At 40.7% G+C, this 20120-nt stretch overlaps 1 protein-coding gene across 6 annotated transcripts in view; it reads left to right on the forward strand.

The window, feature by feature from the left end:
- Window positions 1-20120, forward strand: part of LOC126425120 (mitochondrial 2-oxodicarboxylate carrier-like) — a 102148-nt gene that overhangs the window by 31077 nt on the left and 50951 nt on the right. For 4 of the 6 annotated variants that reach the window (XM_050088054.1, XM_050088052.1, XM_050088050.1 and 1 more), the window contains exon 2: window positions 5337-5454. In XM_050088054.1, the coding sequence (XP_049944011.1) occupies window positions 5409-5454 (46 nt within the window). In that variant the 5' untranslated portion in view covers window positions 5337-5408. Of the gene's footprint in view, window positions 1-4643; window positions 5261-5336; window positions 5455-20120 lie in introns of those variants that run through there. The other 2 variants (XM_050088053.1, XM_050088051.1) reach the window with 2 other exon arrangements.

Genomic DNA, 20120 nt, shown 5'->3' on the forward strand with positions numbered 1-20120 from the left:
AAAGTTGATAACTATATTTAACATGTGTTGCAGCACAAAAATATTTTAGAGTTAAAATTTGTGCATCATGATCTGAAAGGCCATTCACCTTTTTGCTAACAGAATGCCCTTCTAGTAATGAGGAATGAACAAAAATATTGTCTATGGTTGTTCTACTGTTCCCTTGCACTCTCGTTGGCAAGAATACAGTTTGCATAAGATTATATGAATTAAGGAGGTCTACCAGCATCCTTTTCCTAGCACAATCACTTATACAATTAATATTGAAGTCACCAAATATAACTAACTTTTTGTATTTCCTATAAAGTGAACCAGGAACCTCCTCTAGCTTTAGTAAAAATGTTGTGAAATCGGAGTCTGGGGATCTATAAATAACAACAGTAAGAAGTTTAGCTCCACTAAATTAACCACACCTGCACAACATTAAAACACCTTTTCAGTGCAGTACTTTGAAACGTCAATTGACTCAAATGGGATACCGTTTTTCACATACATGGCTACTCCCCCACACCGCAAAGAGCTCCTTCTCAACAGGAAGACGTTCGAAGCAATTGATCGGCGTCTTAGGGAGCACGGAACATTCCAGCCTATGACTCGCGACTGGGGAAGACCTAGAACGATGAGGACACCTGCAATGGATGAGGCAATTCTTCATGCAGTTGACGATAACCCTAATGTCAGCGTCAGAGAAGTTGCTGCTGTACAAGGTAACGTTGACCACGTCACTGTATGGAGAGTGCTACGGGAGAACCAGTTGTTTCTGTACCATGTACAGCATGTGCAGGCACTATCAGCAGCTGATTGGCCTCCACAGGTACACTTCTGCGAATGTTCATCCAACAATGTGTCAATCCTCATTTCAGTGCAAATGTTCTCTTTACAGATGAGGCTCCATTCCAATGTGATCAAATTGTAAATTTTCGCAATCAACTTGTGTGGGCTGACGAGAATTCGCACACAATTGTGCAATCACGTCATCAACACAGATTTTCTGTGAACGTTTGGGCAGGCATTGTTGGTGATGTCTCGGTTGGGCCCCATGTTCTTCCACCTACGCTCAGTGGAGCACGTTATCATGATTTCATATGGGATACTCTACCTGTGCTGCTAGAACATGTGCCTTTACAAGTAAGACACAACATGTGGTTCATGCACGATGGAGCTCCTGCACATTTCAGTCGAAGTGTTTGTACACTTCTCAACAACAATTCCAAGGCCTCCACGCTCTCCTGACCTCAACCCTCTTGACTTTCATTTATGGGGGCATTTGAAATCTCTTGTCTACACAACCCTGATACCAAATGTAGAGACTCTTCATGCTCGTATTGTGGACAGGTGTGATACAATACACCATTCTCCATGGCTGCATCAGCGCATCAGGGATTCCATGCGACGGAGGGTGGATGCATATATCCTCACTAACGGAGGAAATTTTGAACATTTCCTGTAACAAAGTGTTTGAAGTCATGCTGGTACGTTCTGTTGCTGTATGTTTCCATTCCATGATTAATGTGATTTGAAGAGAAGTAATAAAATGAGCTCTAACAAGGAAAGTAAGCGTTTCCGGACACATGTCCACATAACATATTTTCTTTCTTTGTGTGTGAGGAATGTTTCCTGAAAGTTTGGCCGTACCATTTTCTAACACCTGATGCTCGAATATTCAGTCAGCCATCTTCAGTCATACAAACGTCTCAAAAATGAGATCGATAGGAAGTGCAAAATGGCTAAGCAGGGATGGCTAGAGGACAAATGTGAGGATGTAGAGGCATCTCTCACTAGCGGTAACATAGATACTGCCTACAGGAAAATTAGAGAAACTTTTGGAGAGAAGAGAGCCACTAGTATGAATATCAAGAGCTCATTCTGAAACCCAGTTCTAAGCAAAGAAGAGAAAGCAAAGAGGTGGAAGGAGTATATAGAGGGTCTGTACAAGGGTGATGTACTTGAGGACAACATTATAGAAATGGAAGAGGAGGTAGATGAAGATGAAATGGGAGATACGATACTGCGTGAAGAGTTTGACAGAGCACTGAAAGACCTGAGTCGAAACAAGGCCCCGGGAGTATACAACATTCCATTAGAACTACTGACAAACCTTGGGAGAGCCGGTCCTGACAAAACTCTACCATCTGGTGAGCAAGATGTATGAGACAGGCGAAATTCCCTCAGACTTCAAGAAGAATATAATAATTCCAATCCCAAAGAAAGCAGGTGTTGACAGATGTGAAAATTACCGAACTATCAGTTTAATAAGTCACAGCTGCAAAAACTAACAGAAGCCGACCTCGGGGAAGATCAGTTTGGATTCCGTAGAAATGTTGGAACACGTGAGGCAATACTGACCCTATGACTTATCTTAGAAGAAAGATTAAGGAAAGACAAACCTTCATTTCTAGCATTTGTAGACTTAGAGAAAGCTTTTGACAGTGTTGACTGGAATACTCTCTGTCAAATTCTAAAAGTGGCAGGGGTAAAATACAGGGAGCGAAAGGCTGTTTACAATTTGTACAGAAACTAGATGGCAGTTCTAACAGTTGAGGGCCACGAAAGGGAAGCACTGGTTGGGGAGGGAGTGAGACAGGGCTGTAGCCTCTCCCCGATGCTATTCAATCTGTATATTGAGCAAGCAGTAAACGAAACAAAAGAAAAATTCGGAGTAGGTATTAAAATCCATGGAGAAGAAATAAAAACATTGAGGTTCGCCGATGACGTAATTCTGTCAGACAGAGCAAAGGACTTGGAAGAGCAGTTGAACGGAATGGACAGTGTCTTGAAAGGAGGGTATAAGATGAACATCAACAAAATCAAAACGAGGATAATGGAATGTAGTCTAATTAAGTCGGGTGATGCTGCGGGAATTAGATTAGGAAATGAGACACTTAAAGTAGTAAAGGAGTTTTGCTATTTGGGGAGCAAAATAACTGATGATGGTCGAAGTAGAGAGGATATAAAATGTAGACTGGCAATGGCAAGGAAAGAGTTTCTGAAGAAGAGGAATTTGTTAACATCGAGTATAGATTTAAGGTTCAAGAAGTCGTTTCTGAAAGTATTTGTATGGAGTGTAGCCATGTATGGAAATGAAACATGGACAATAAATAGTTTAGGCAAGAAGAGTATAGAAGCTTTCGAAATGTGGTGCTACAGAAGAATGCTGAAGATTAGATAGGTAGATCACATAGTTAATGAGGAGGTGTTGAGTAGAATTGGGGAAAAGAGGAGTTTGTGGCACAACGTGACTAGAAGAAGGGATCGGTTGGTAGGACATGTTCTGAGGCATCAAGGGATCACCAATTTAGTTCTGGAGGGCAGTGTGGAGGGTAAAAATCTTAGAGGGAGACCAAGAGATGAATACACTAAGCAGATTCAGAAGGATGTAGGTTGCAGTAGGTACTGGGAGATGAAGAGGCTTGCACAGGATAGAGTAGTATGGAGAGCTGCATCAAACCAGTCCCAGGACTGAAGACCACAACAACAACAACATCTGGCGAGTGGTCCGGACACTTGGATGATGTCGTCCGGGATACCGAGCAACATACGTTGCACACGCCTGTTGGGCATTTTGATCACGAAATCCATACATCAACACGATATCGACCTTTTCCACAATTGGTAAATGGTCCATTTTAACACGGGTAATGTATCACAAAGCAAATATCGTTCGCATTGGTGGAATGTTGGGTGATACCACGTACTTACATGTTTGCGACTATTACAGCGCCATCTATCACAAAGCGAAAAAAGTGGTCAAACTAAATCATTCATATTTCCATACATACTACACGAATATGTAACAAAAAATGGGAGTGTCTATTTAAAAAAACGCAGTTGATATCCGTTTGACCTATGGCAGTGCCATCTAGCAGGCCAACCACAGTGCCATCTGGTTTCTCCCTTCAAGCTGGACGAGTTTCATTCTTTGTAGTTTTTTCATTTGATGCTTATTTTGTGAGATATTTGGCATGGTCACTATCAATGGACCACCCTGTATAAAATTTTTTGGGCTCTAGATGGTTAACAAGGGAAAGTGGGTTCAAAACATGAATAAAGAAAGTCAGTTGACTCTGTTATGCCCATAGAAACATCCCTCATCTGAAGACCAGTGATGCATTACTTTGGATATTTTTACTCCTGTTGTCATATGCAATTATCTTCTGGGCCAGTGAACCTACAGTAAATAAAATGTTTGTTCATCAAAGAGAGCATACAGAATACTGTTTAGAGGAGATAACCGTACATCTCACAGAATCTTTTTTAAGAATGTCAGAATTCTTACATTCATTTTTCAACACATTTACTCCATCACGACTTTTGTTACTGACAGTAACCTTAGTTTAAGCACAGCTGCAAGCTACACACAAACAGTACAAGACACAAAAATAATTTATACATAGACTTTTTGGTAGAGTTATGTATTATGGTGGGAAGGTATTGGAACTCTGCCATTATATAGACCTGAGAATCCAGTTGTCCTGTTAGCTGTGTGACAGGTACTAGTGTGCTATGATTGGACTCAGTTTCTACAGATGTAGCTACCTATTTTCTCATGACCATGTAAATATTAAGGTGCAGCTACTTAGTATCACTGAGGAAACAGCAGCTTTTTCCAAAGTAATCACTTTATTTCTTTTGACTTGATTAAATTTTGCTGCCATAAACACTAAAATGACAGCTCACTGCTAGAAGCACACAGATTAACTTTCTACAATTTCCTTGTATTTTGTAAATGTGTGCCATGACTTGTTCCATGTCCCAGAAGGTTTTTCTTCCCGAAGGGACTAAACGAACGAGTGAATACGCTGTGACCTTCATCCATGTAACAACTGCTGCTACTGCTACTACTGCTATTACTACTACTGCTACTGCGTCCTACATGTTGTACATGCAGCATAGGAAAAAGCTTAACACTGTGATCACACCCTAAGGGTCACAGTTAATCTGAACTGATTTTTATTGTTACCAACAAATGCCATTAGAAAGTAAATGTAATGGAAGTGAATGTAAGTATACCAAGGTCCTTGAACACCACTCTGCAAAATGTGCAATCATCTACTTTACATAACATTCTCCCTGTTCAGTTTTGATGAATAAACATTGTTTTAATTTAGGTGCACCGCTACTGGAGCTAACAGCTTGCTGTTCATTATTTCCTGTTGTGACACTACCCGAGATAAGGGTGGTATATTTTCGACAGTGTGAAACTGGAGAAGCTATGTTTTCCCAATGCTTGTGCAAAATGAGTCAAGAATTTGCACACAAAGTAATAATAGTATTTACTGTGGTCACGGCTCGTTGCTCATTAGGATAACTACTAGTAACGTCTGTATTGTTGACAGATATTGCATGTGACCAGTTGAAGAGAGGCTCATTTCAGTGTGTCTCAGTGGAAGGGACGTCCATAGCTGAAGATGTCGGACAACACTGCAATGATGATAGCCGCAGGTGGCATTACAGGTAAGTTTTCTTACGGACTCCTCAATTTGTAATTGGCTGTCCCCTCAGTTCGAACAATACAAAAATATCAAAATGATGAAATTTAAGTTTTAAAGCAACATTTCTTCAATTGCACTTCAATTGCACGTGTAAGTGCGATGAGTCAGTGCGGAAAGGCAGCACTGAAGAATTTGAAAGCTGGTTGTTGCATGACTTGGAAGAAGAAGAAGATGAAACAGGATATAAAGGGCCACTTTTAAAGTAAAGTCTAACTTTAAGAGTGGTGAATTTGTATTTCTTCTTGAAATCAATAATTTACAAAAGTTAACATCTTTGTTACGTGTGGTTTTGACCACATTTAGTTCACAGGATAAAATTACACTTCATCAGCATGAAGCCATATCACAGTCCTAATTTCCGGTGTCTGTTCACGACCATGACTCTACAAAGACACGCTCTAAGCAAAGTAACACAAAGATATCACATCTCGCTGGTGCAAAGAATCAAATATGGAAGTTTACTACAGGCTCGAGTTAACATTTTTTGAGAGGTCACCTCCAGTTTGTATTGATGGTTTTCTGGACCTATTTCTAAAGTGTAGGCTGGTGCCTCATCTTCAAGGTCTCTGTGACAATATTGTTCGAAGTGATAAAGTGAGGCCATACGGTGTCGCCTTTGCTTTGCTGTCTGTTGCTCTGGCCAACACATTCTCTGGATCTCTCACACAGTGAAAACTTCTGGCCGAGGGACTGATACTCACCAGTCACTATGATTGATGAACTCTGGCATGGGGCTCAATTGGACACTCGGTCCAACCAGGTTAAGGCCGTAGTTGCTGTCAGAGGTTACAGCTCTATGTAATGAATTGTGCACTGCTGTACAGTCCAAAATCACATACTATATATGCACATTAAGTACAACTGGATTATTTACTATTATATCTGGCGTTGGAGTTTTAAAGGCAAGCTGTGTACTGAAAATATATGTGTAACATTGTTACAAGGTAAGACAACAACAAGAGAGTGACACTCAGTAGCTGACAGGGAAATAGCTTACTCATTTATCACCGCAGCTTAGGTTCTCGGCTGCTGCTTCTTCTTTTCATCTGCACGTAATGAATTAGGTTACTTGCTGTCCAGGGTTCATCTTCTATGTGGTCTTCCCTCGTTCCTTTCAGCTGATTGATGAAATTGCCTCACTTGTCAATGTCATCTTTTCATCTTTTGTCATCAATTTGCACCAAATGATTCTCACATTTATGTCTATGTTACTGTATTTTATTCTTTAGAATTCTCACTTATCTTTTTATTTTTCCTTTTTTGCTAGTGTAGTAAATAACAGAGTACAATAATTATGCTCTGAAAATAAACGCACTAGACAAAAAGTTACTCTCCCTCAGGAATCATCAGGCCTTGCCTTTAACTCTCATAATGGGTTCAAATCAGCGTGGAGGCCGCAAGTTTCTTCAGGTGTACTGTATCCAGCTGATGATACTCACTAATCATCAGATCCTGTAGAGCTACCAAATTATGGGGATTTTGACTGCAGCATGTAGTGCTCATTTTCAATGGAAATGATTTCTTTGACTGAGATTTAATATTGTTTTTCTGTTATCTTTTCACTGCTTGACAGTCGCCTTGTATGCAGCTATTATGGACTTTGTCTCTTCCATGCATATCACTGTAAGGAAATTTAATACTGCATTTCTTACATTGTTTTGTCTATAAATGTAAATTGATTGACTGGATAACATGTAACTTTTGTCAGATCTTAACATCTGAGACATATAAGTCTGTTCAAAGAATGAATGAATATGAGTGACATTTCATTTGCGTGATCAGTCTTAACTATTGTAAAAAATATTTGTATTCTGTGAGGATTTCACACCTCTCTGAAGTAGAGCGATGATGCTAGGAGCTTCTGTATTCACATTTGCACAAGTACTTCCTTTCACGAAGGTGCTGCAGTCACCGCCCCATCTGGAAGACACACGTCATCTCTTGGCATGACTCCACGTGTCCTAATGAAATAAAAAATATGCACAATATTTGTGCTCTTCTCTACTATAACTTGTTTTACTGCTTTCATTCCCAAGTATCATTTCTCCATAACAACGCTTACAGAACACATCACTCCTCTGGGGTTATATGTAACACCAGACACATTATACACCTGCTGCTCCAAATAATGCAAGAAATTTCCTTTGAGATTAAGATTTGAGGATTTAGAGCAGGGGTAGTCAACCCTTTTTTATCTACTACTCACTTTTATACCTTTGTTGGTAGTAAAATTTTCTAACAACTTATAAAGTAGGAAATAACTTTATGAAATGTATAAAACAGAGCTATAGTAAGTTACAGCTTATAATGTTGGGTTGGTGCAAAAGTTTCTAACCTTTTTGCGTAAGTTTAATAAACACATAACACACACATAATAGAGACTTTGGTTGTCAGTAATATATTCTTCTTCACTATTTACAATAATCTACAACGCTGGGGTAACGTTATGATTCCACGACTGGAAGTTGTGTGGTTTTGTGGTGAAGAACCTGTTGAGGCATGTTAAGCACTTATTTTCATCCAGAAATGAAGTTCCTTGAAGAATGTTTGATAGAGAATGGAAAAGGTGAAAATCTGAGGGTGCCACATCAGGTGAACAAGGTGGGTGCAGAATGACGTCGCAACCCAACTCCTGTATAGTGATCTTTTGTGGTTGTATGCAGGTCATTGTGTCGGGAGTTGCTGCTGTTTTTTGGGCTCAGCCATTCCTTTCTTTTCCTGATGTTACATAAAGACACTATTTCTTATCACCAGTAATAATACAGAATAGGAATGGTCAGCCTATTTCCTCGAACCAGTTGATGATGAACAAGCCGAGATGCACAAATGGGGACATTTTGATTTTTGTGATTTTGGCTCAGAGCGTTCGGTACCCCTACACCCGGTTTTTGAAACTTCCACATTCCGTGCAAATGCCTTACGATGGTGGAATGATCACAGTTCATCACATTTGCCAGTTCTCGGTTACACTGATGTGGATCATTGTGGATTAATGTGTTTAAGTGAGCTTCACGAAACCCCGAAGGCCTTCCTGATACTGGGGAGTCACTAATGTTAAAATGATACTCCTTAAACCGAGAAAACCATTTTCTTGCCATGCTCTGTCCAATGGTGCTATCACCATACATGGTGCAAACAGAAGAATACATGGGAAATGTTCTGATTTCTCCACTTGGCACTCCTATTTTCTAGTGTCCGCAGCTCCGCTCATTATCTCCAAAGGACAAAGTGACAAGATGTAATCTCAGATAGCAACAGTGAACTAGAAATAAAAAATAGCAAATGATAAATTAAGCCACAGCAGTGAGAACACCAACATGCAAAACAAAACCGCTATCAATTATGCACCAACATAACAATAATTAAATAGCAAATATTTCATGCCCGAATTTTATGAATACCTAATGAAAATTATTTTAAACGCCTACTGCATACCATCCACTGTGAAAGCTGGAAGACCCTCTAGTGGGCGATAGGGACCATGTTGACTGTCACTGGTTTCGAGGGCCACTCAAGATGTGAGAGAGTTCCCGAGTGGGTGTTTGTTGAACCGGGAATGTGTGTGTGCAGCTCTGTGGACACAGCCATTGTCATGTTGGAAGACAGAGGTGTGCACTGCATACGGTCTCATCGTGAAGATGTACAAGAAAGTTTAATGCTCATTCACCAGGAATGCACAAGTAAACATCACGGTTGACATTCACCGTAACTTGAACGAGTGAGCCTGAGTCGTGGTAACGAAAAGCACACCCGAGAGAGCAACAGGGAACAAACTCTGGCCTGTCCTGCACCCTCCACACACAGTGGTCGAACACATCACTAGGCTATCAGTCCACTTGACACTTCGCCTCATGTTGTCTGAGCAGAGGCAAATTCATTACTTCTCAAACCACAGTAGACACCTCCACTCAGTTACTGTGCTGTTTGGCCCACTGGAGACTTGCAGCTTACTGTGCCGCTGTGAGCACTGCTATATGACTTCAGATGTCCATTCTGTACAGTTTCCTTCACAGTATTCTCTCAGGAACTATAGCAGTTGTCACCTAAATAAGTATCTCGAGGTTGTGCTGTCACAGCGCCAGGCACAAACTGCTGTAATTTGTCCACTTTACAGCTCTGTTGCCATTTACGTGCTACAGCGACGATGGAGGTCAGCGCCACCTGCATTTTCAGTGTTTCCGTGTGATATTGTGTGTTTGCGTGTGGTTTCTCTGTTCTGTAGAAAGGTGCGTTGACTTGTGTGTTATAGTGGAGGTAAGGAAGGAGCGAGGGTCCAACTGGTAAAGGATGACAAGACATTCGAAAATAAACTAAGATTGTTTTATTGAACATACTGAAGTTTTTTTCCCCCTGCTATGGCTGGCACTAAAGAAGCCAGGAATAATATAAATTTTGCACAAATTAATAAACTGACAGTAAAACCTCGTTGTATTTCCGAATCGACTGTATTCCGTGTAAACAGTGCAGTGGTGTCGGCAAGGTCTCCAGACGTGAGCGTGTACTTTGATCCTCCAAGAAAGGGATACAAACAAAAATGGAAATCTACAGAATTTGATGATTTTTTTTAAAAAAAAGTTTACTGTGGAGAAGTGTACTTGGTTACTGCAGCATAGGAGAGCATCTGACGGATAGAAAAATACAGGGTGATCACTGTGAAATAATTCTGTTTTTTGGCTTCACCGGTTATTTCGTTTTTGGCACAGAAAGTGTAATGACAGACGAAAATTTTTAATGAGACACACATTGGAGCAGCAAGGTTGAACTTTTTATGTAGAATGCACTTAATGTGTGTTGACGACAACTGTCTCGTAGTATTCTTCAGTAAAACTTGGGTTTCACAAAACCATACAAACAAATATCTTTCACTCTACTGCAATGGAAATAGTGGGCTGAAAATATGTACAGTTACTTCTTTAAGGCATATATTGGCAATTTGGGTGCTGGGTGCGGCAATTTGGGTGCTGGGTGCAGTGACGAATGGCCTGTAATAGCTGCAAATTAAAAAGGGGTAATTGGAAGATCGAGAATATTCTCTGTCTTTTAGGTGAGCTGTCGGAACTAAAGTCCTGGCGGCAGCATATGATTAATCACGCACTATCGCACATGGAGTCTTTTGTAAATAAAATGCAGTCTTGGGTGACACAATACAATACATATGTTACCAAAATTAATTTTACAGTTTTCTTAATAACTTTCTCACTGAAAGTTTCTATTAGGTCCAACAGAATGCAAAGTCATCAGAAACGACATTTTTCATTACACAGGTGGAAAAGTTTCAAACCTCTAAGTTATTTTATTCTGACTCAGAATACTTTTTTGTTTTCACAGTAAAATATGTACCACGTGCATCTAAAAACATTGAAAATGTTCCTATATTTTTTTAATCCAAATATGTCAGTGGTTTTTTCACATGTTGAAGTAAAAAATTATTTTTCTCCAAAATTTTGTGTAACGTTAGTTTTTATTTTCTTTCATAGCAAGGAAATTACTCTGTAATATTGTAGATTAAAAATAGAAATGTCTAATATTTTTTCAGAATTTTTTATTAACATTTGAAATTATCACTAACTGGCACTGCTGTAAGATGGTGATATGATCCTAAAGTGTCTCTTTTGATGACAGCCCCTATAGTTCACTTGTGCCTGCATTTACTGACAGCAGCAATTCCTGTCAGTTCAAAACCGAACCGGTTGTCATTGATGAGATGTGACGTTCTTCTTTGTTCCCTGTCAGTTAGGATCTTTTTGTGCCCACTGTTCTGATGGTCTCAGTACATGACTGGGAGTGATAGACCATTCCTCATACAAGGGTAGTTTGAACAGTTCTCAGAACGGAGTAGAAAGGAATGACTTACCTCAGTGAAATATTTTTATTTTGCAATCTAGGCTTCCCATAAACTACTGCACTTGATCTGGTGATGTTCCTATGCCTCGATCCAATCTCAGATATTTGATTCCTCCAGCTCTGCAAAATATCTATAATCTTCAGCTGTCAGTTTATTATTAAAAGAGAATCTCTGTCCACTGAGGTAAATTTTTAGCTCGAGGAAGAGATGGAAGCCTGATGCAGCCAAATCAGGCAAAAAAGGTGGTTGTGGCAACAATTCGTGTCTTAGTTCACATATTTTTGCCGTGGCTGTGATACTCGTGTGTGGGTGCATTGTCACTATAAAAGATGACTTTCTCTGTTGCCAAATTGAGTTTCTTTTTGTGTATCTTTCACTGTAGTCAGTCGGTAAGATTGGTGTAGTATTATTCTGTAATTATTTGACAAGTGAGAAAATAATGTATTCGGCAAATGCCTTTCACATTCCAGACAACTGATGCCTTGACCTTTGTGGCTAACTGTATTGCATTTGCTTTCCTTGCTGACAGTTAATTGACATAATTCCACTGTTTTGAGTGGTATAGCAGTTTCCACTGTTTTGAGTGGTATAGCAGTGGACCCATGTTTCACGTGCAGTTACTAACCAGTGCAAAAAATCTTATCAGTTGCTCTGAAAACAAGTGAAACATTTTTCGGACATTTCCATTTTGATCCATTTTTGAGCCTGCACTCTTAAAGAGTCACGGCATCTGTCTGGCAGTTATTTTTCTCGTGTCCAATTTCACCGCTAAAATGTAACAAGTGCATTCAGGTGACATCCCTGCATCTTTGGCAATTCCTTGCAGTTTCAGTCAGTTATCCTCTGTGACCATTTTATGCAATTTTGCAGAAATATTAGGGGTAGTGGCAACACACTGCAGATCACCATCCGACTCGTTCCTCCATTCTGCAGCAGTCAAATGAGGAGGAGCAGAGTCCCCCATTGTGTTCTGGAAATCAGCACAAATTTCCTTTATTTTCATACATTCTTTATGAACTACATAATCACTCCTTGAATCTCGGATTTTTGCCGTCTTCAGAAATCACTTCACGGGACGCCCACACCGTAGATCTCTTATCGAGAGCACTAGTGCGGCACATGTTTATTTGTAAATTACAAAATATTATTACTGGGGTACAATGTCACCCTACCATTGACATCCGGTGGTGATTCTGCAATTTTCAAACCACCCCTGTTGATGTGTCAAACAGCCGGCGTTGATACCGACAGATCGAACCACTCGATTCACATTGTAAAGACAGGCACATCCAAACACTATGGCTCCTTCCTGCCATTCTGTCATGTCTCCAAAATGCCAGTGCTGGAGGGCAAGATGACTGTCTGGTGCCCGTCCTACACTGTCTACGGTGCTCCTTAGCGACCAGTGTGTTCTATTAAGGCGTGAACAATTTCTTTTTTCTCGTGTGTTTATATCTTACATAAGACGACAGATCCATTTTATATCTGCTTTATATATTTAGTACGTTGCAATTCATGAGCTTCCGCTTGGAACTGATTCTCAACACAAATAATTTCATATAATACAAGTAATTTCACTGAGGTCTTGTTGTTGTTGTTGTTGTTGTTGTGGTCTTCAGTTCTGAGACTGGTTTGATGCAGCTCTCCATGCTACTCTATCCTGTGCAAGCTTCTTCATCGCCCAGTACCTACTGCAGCCTACATCCTTCTGAATCTGTTTAGTGTATTCATCTCTTGGTCTCCCTCTACGATTTTTACCCTCCACGCTGCCCTCCAGTACTAAATTGGTGATCCCTTCATGCCTCAGAACATGTCCTACCAACCGATCCCTTCTTCTAGTCAAGTTGTGCCACAAACTCCTCTTCTCCCCAATTCTATTCAATACCTCCTCATTAGTTATGTGATCTACCCATCTAATCTTCAGCATTCTTCTGTAGCACCACATTTCGAAAGCTTCTATTCTCTTCTTGTCCAAACTATTTATCGTCCACGTTTCACTTCCATATATGACTACACTCCATACAAATACTTTCAGAAACGACTTCCTGACACTTAAATCAGTGCTCGATGTTAACAAATTTCTCTTCTTCAGAAACTCTTTCCTTGCCATTGCCAGTCTACATTTTATATCCTGTCTACTTCGACCATCATCAGTTATTTTGCTCCCCAAATAGCAAAACTCCTTTACTACTTTAAGTGTCTCATTTCCTAATCTAATTCCCTCAGCATCACCTGACTTAATTCGACTACATTCCATTATCCTTGTTTTGCTTTTGTTGATGTTCATCTTATGTCCTCCACTCAAGACACTGTCCATTCCATTCAACTGCTCTTCCAACTCCTTTGCTGTCTCTGACAGAATTACAATGTCATCGGCAAACCTCAGTTTTTATTTCTTCTCCATGGATTTTAATACCTACTCCGAACTTTTCTTTAGTTTCCTTTACTGCTTGCTCAATATACAGATTGAATAGCATCGGGGTAGGCTACAAGCCTGTCTCACTCCCTTCGCAACCACTGCTTCCCTTTCATGTCCCTCGACTCTTATAACTGCCATCTGCTTTCTGTACAAATTTTAAGTAGCCTTTTGCTCCCTGTATTTTACCCCTGCCACCTTCAGAGTTTGAAAGAGAGTATTCCAGTCAACATTGTCAAAAGCTTTCTCCAAGTCTACAAAAGCTAGAAACGTAGGTTTGCCTTTCCTTAATCTTTCTTCTAAGATAAGTGGTAGGGTCAGAATTGCCTCACGTGTTCCAACATTTTTACAGAATCCTAACTGATCTTCCCCGAGGTCGACTTCTACAAGTTTTTCCATTCGTCTGTACAGAATTCACATTAGTATTTTGTAGCTGTGAGTTATTAAACTGATAATTCGGTAATTTTCACTTCTGTCAACACCTGTTTCTTTGGGATTGGAATTATTTATTATATTCTTCTTGAAGTCTGAGGGAATTTCGCCTGCCTCATACATCTTGCTCACCAGATGGTAGAGTTTTGGCAGGACTGGCTCTCCCAGTAGTTTTAATGGAATGTTGTCTACTCCCGGGGCCTTCTTTCGACTTGCGTCTTTCAGTGCTCTGTCAAACCCTTCACGCAGTATCATATCTCCCATTTCATCTTCATCTACATCCCCTTCCATTTCCATAATATTGTCCTCAAGAACTTCGGCCCTGTATAGACCCTCTATATACTCCTTCCGCCTTTCTGCTTTCCTTTCTTTGCTTAGAACTGGATTTCCATCTGAGCTCTTGATATTCATGCAAGTGGTTCTCTTTTCTCCAAAGGTCTCTTTAATTTTCCTGTAAGCAGTACCTATCTTACCCCTCATGGTTATAAGCCTCTACATTCTTACATTTGTCCTCTAGCCATCCCTGCTTAGCCATTTTGCACTTCCTTTCGATCTCATTTTTGAGATGTTTGTATTCCTTTTTGCCTGCTTCACTTACTGCATTTTTGTATTTTCTCCTTTCATCAATTAAATTCAGTATCGCTTCTGTTACCCAAGGATTTCTACTAGCCCTCGTCTTTTAACTTACTTGATCCTCTGCTGCCTTCACTATTTCATCTCTCAAACCTACCCATTCTTCTTCTACTGTATTTCTTTCCCCCATTCCTGTCAATCGTTGGCTAATGCTCTCCCTGAAACTCTCTACAACCTCTGGTTCTTTCAGTTTATTCGGGTCCCATCTCCTCAAATCCCCACATTTTTGCAGTTCATTCAGGTTTAATCTACAGTTCATAACTAATAGATTGTGGTCAGAGTCCACATCTGCCCCTGGAAATGTCTTAAAATTTAAAACCTGGTTCCTAAATCTCCGTCTTACCATTATATAATCTATCTGAAACCTTTTAGTATCTCCAGGGTTCTTCCACGTATACAACCTTCTTTCATGATTCTTGAACCAAATGTTAGCTATGATTAAGTTATGCTTTGTGCAAAATTCTACCAGGCGGCTTCCTCTTTCATTTCGTAGCCCCAATCCATATTCACCTACTACGTTTCCTTCTCTTCCTTTTCCTACTGTCGACTTCCAGTCACCCATGATTATTAAATTTTCGTATCCCTTCACTACCTGAATAATTTGTTTTATCTCATCATACATTTCATCAATTTCTTCATCATATGCAGAGCTAGTTGGCATATAAACTTGTACTACTGTAGTAGGCGTGGGCTTCGTGTCTATCTTGGCCACAGTAATGCATTCACTATGCTGTTTGTAGTAGCTTACCCCCACTCCTATTTTTTATTCATTATTAAACCTACTCCTGCATTACCCCTATTTGATTTTGTATTTATAACCCTGTATTAACCTGACCAAAAGTCTTGTTCCTCCTGCCACCGAACTTCACTAATTCCCACTATATCTAACTTTAAACTATCCATTTCCCTTTTCAAATTTTCTAACCTACCTGCCCGAGTAAGGGATCTGACATTCCACGCTCCGATCCGTAGAACGCCAGTTTTCTTTCTCCTGATAACGACGTCCTCCTGAGTAGTCCCCCCCCCCCCCCCCCCCCAGAGATCCGGATGGGGGACTATTTTACCTCCGGAATATTTTACCCAAGAGGACGCCATCATCATTTAATCATACAGTAAAGCTGCATGCCCTCGGGAAAAATTACACCTGTGGTTTCCCCTCACTTTCAGCCGTTTGCAGTACCAGCACAGCAAGGCCGTTTTGGTTAGTGTTACAAGGCCAGATCAGTCTATCATCCAGACTGTTGCTCCTGCAACTACTGAAAAGGCTGCTGCCCCTCTTCAGGAACCACACATTTGTCTGGCCTCTCAACAGATACCCCTCCGTTGTGGTTGCACCTACGGTACGGCCATCTGTATCGCTGAGGCACGCAAACCTCCTCCAACGGCGAGGTGCACGGTTCATGGGAGGGACTGAGGTCTTCATATACCGAAATTACCCTCTCGACCTCGTCCAGGAACAGGTCTCCTATGCCTTGTCTCTCCAGTGACCACGACGTCCCACTGTGCGGCCACTAAGGAGCACTCGCCTTGTGGCTCGGTACCGTCCGTGACTCGGGCAACTGAATCGAATCTCCACCAGGATTTTGACCAACTCTCCTTGTGCTCTGAAATGAGGAGTGTCCTACCCACTGTTGTTCCCACTATCTGCCCCATCCCTCCCATATCAGTATTCCAGCACCAACCAGACTGCACAGTACCCATTTCTGTCCCTACTACCGAGTGAGGTGGCACAGTGGTTACCACACCGGACTCGCATTTGGGAGGACAACGGGTCAATCCTGCGTTTGGCCGTCGTCATTTAGGTTTTCCGCGATTTCCGTAAATCGCTTCAGGCAAGTGCTGCAATGGTTCCTTTGACAATGCACGGCCGATTTACTTCCCCATTCTTTCCTTAATCTGATGAAACCGATGACCTCGTTGTTTGGTTTCTTCCCCCAAATCGACCAACCATTCTGTCCCTACTACACCCCTGCTCCCAATTCTTTGTCCCACGGCTTATATCCTTCCATGCAATAGACCTCGATGTGAAACCTGTCTCGTACCTCCTCCCACCAGCACCTACATCACTCCAGTCCTGTCATAGGCATCTCCTATTCCAGTAAAGGCAGGGCTACCTGTGAAAGCAGCCATGTGATTTGCAAACTAAGCTGCAACCATTGTACCATGTGGTATGACAAGTAAGTAGATGTCTGTCGGTGCAAATGATCACTCACAAACGGGAAGTGAGAGACAGCTGGACCGTTCAAGTTGCTGAATGTGCTGCACAACACGATGTACTTCATTTTGACAATTGCTTCATAGCCTGTGCCACCTGGATCCTTCCTGCCGACACCAGCTTTTGCTGAATTGTCCTGGTGGGAGCCCGCCCTAACCTTTTCGTTGTTCCTGCAACCCCCCTGGCTTCAACCTTCACTATTCTCTGTTCTCCACCTACCTATCACCTTCCCAGCTCCCACACCAGCACTGCACATGCCTCCACACCACCATTGCACGCACTATTCTCTTCCCCTTCTCCACTTCTCTCCTCTGCCTTTTCTGCTCCCCCTTCCCTCCTCTCCATCCACCTATCCTGTCCCCACCACATCCCTTTACATTCTCACAGGCAGCACAGTATCTTCTCCCACCCCGTGCCGCCTCCGTATCCCCACCACCCAGGACTGCTGCTCATGTCAGACGTTCCAGTCTGCAGTCAGGCCACAGCAGCCAGAGACAGTGACCGTGTGTGTGTGTGTGTGTGTGTGTGAAAGCTGAAATGTGTAGTAGTTTTCTCAGTGTGCCTGTCTGCAACTCAATGCCTCATCTATGTGGCAAGTAGCAAACCGTGATTTTCATAATATTGTTGTAATTTCATTTAATACATGACATCTTCATAAAATTCTTTGAAGGAATATAAACATTTTCTGACAAAAAATATTTTAATTTTGTGCTCAAATTGCTCCCTTATGTATGATAAGAAAATTTAGGAGAATTTTAAATGAAGTCAAACCTCTGATAAATGGCTCTGCTCTATAATTTTTAGTATTGTTGAAAGCAGTTCTTTTGTCATAGTGCTGTTATCCTCTCCACCAATGCATTTATTTCTTCATTTTGTTGGGCCACAAAAGGTATAATCAATTTTTAAAAAGAATAAGGGATATACTATTATGTATTGATGTTACGCAAAAATTTCATGCCTAACTCGTGTATGAGTCTTATTGCCATGTTCTGTAAGACCAATTTTCAGTTTAAATGTATGTTCACAACACAGCCCTATAATACAGTCCTATAGTTAAGAATAGCAAAAATTGTCCCAAAATATAAATTTGTAATATTTGGCTGAGAACTACCTTTGACTGCTGAGTGAGAAGCTGCAGGCTTCTACCAAGTTTTTCCATATTCAGAATAATTGTGGCTTAACTGCTGAAGATCATCATCCTTGTGTACACCAAGAAATATACAGTTAAGGGTTTTTGTTGCCAATATATTGCACACAAATGTTTACTTGTCGGGTTGTTCTTGAATTATAATGTCACAGTATGTCCAATATCCTTGTAAAAGTAATCTGTGAATGAATAATACTACTGCTACAACTACTACTACAGTACATTGATTTGGTCAGAACAACCAGTTGTAAATATCATGAGCTTGTTAATTATTGAAAGTATTTCAAGTCCATCTCAAACAACTAAAAATGCGTACTTTTGTCACCAGATGTCTTTCTTTTCATTGATGTAAAACATCATCTGTTGTCTCTAATGAAATGGATGGCTTGATTTCTAGATAATTCATTATGTAAGACGTTGCTAATAGTATTTTAAGTCTGATTTTCGTTCACATCAGGAAGTATCAACGCACTCCTAGGAGAAACAACGTCACCAGTGCGTCACATCGACATGTCCAAAAATCATCTTCAGTCTGCAATGTGGACATATGTCTACAGCTGTCATTTTGCAACATAACGATGTTCGACTTAGTACTGCTTGTGCAACAGTTGCATCTGTCACTGGTCAACATTTCAGTACTTTTACACACTCCGCCCCCCCTCCCCCCCCCCCCATTACCCCCCCCCCCCCCCCCCCCCGCACCCTAATGCTCACTTTACGTTGCCTGCAACTCATAACCAAAAGGGTGAACCACAGAAAGAAGAGATGAGAGGGAAGAAAATTAGTTCCAATGAAGAGTTGCACCAGGTGACACACGAGGTGTTTGAGCATACAGACACTAGATTTTTTTTCCCAGAGGAATCTTCTGACTTCCTGTAAAATAGAGGAGGTATCTTCAATGTCAGGGAGACAGTCTCAAAAAGTTATGCACATACGTTCCATTTTTGTTCAGTAAATCACACACAAAGAAAAAAGTGTCATTTATTTCTACAGAAAGTAATACTGGTCAGAAACCAAAAGAAAAGTTTTTGGTTATATATACAGAAACCAATACTCATTGAGACATGGACTGTTTCACTTGTGACAGGTAATGTGTAGTGTTTGGTGGTGCAGGCAGGATTCAGAAGAGATGGCACGTTGTATTTCCACAAAACGTGTGGGCAGGTGCATATCCTCGAGCAGTTGTGGAAACGAGGCATCGATATCACTAGTATCGATGCAACTGTGGGAATTGTTTCTGACAGACGCGTAGGACCAAATAGATTAACAGGTGCAGTGTATCATCATTTTCTGCACAATGCATTACCAGTGCTATTGGAGAACAGTACCCTTGTAGAAAGACAGCAACTGGGGCACCATCCCCACTTCTTACACGTTGTTTGCAGTTTTTCACACATGAGGAGGTCCGGTAGTGTGGTTGTCGCCCCTCTGCCCCCTCCCCTTCTCGCCGCTGCCCCTTAGTAAAGCTGTATCATTTTATACAGACAACTGTCTTCAAAATTGTGCTGAAAGCTGTTAACGAGCTAAATATTTAGATTTTGAATGTTTGGCTGTGTTGTTTTATAATGTTTTCCAGAAATTGCCATCAGAACATTTTACATATTGTATACAAAATTACATTTTATGAACGAGATTCTATCTTTCTGGATTTACCATTATTGATATGACTGAATATAAGTCTTCAGAAGACTTGGGGTAATGAACTTTTCTACTGCAGTTCATTATATTACTTCAAATAGTGTTCTGTGATAATTAATATACAGTAAAACTGGGCAACTTTGTGGTATTTTTAGCACTTTTTAACGTAACATTACACAGATATGTACTGCAACGTTTAATTTCCTCATATATGGAATTTCATAACATTTAACCTTTAAGTTCGATAGCAGTGAAGTCTGATATACAATAATGTATTTCAAACATCGAATATTAAATGTCAC

This window comes from Schistocerca serialis, chromosome 10 (genome assembly GCF_023864345.2).
Source record: "Schistocerca serialis cubense isolate TAMUIC-IGC-003099 chromosome 10, iqSchSeri2.2, whole genome shotgun sequence".
Lineage (NCBI taxonomy): Eukaryota > Metazoa > Arthropoda > Insecta > Orthoptera > Acrididae > Schistocerca > Schistocerca serialis.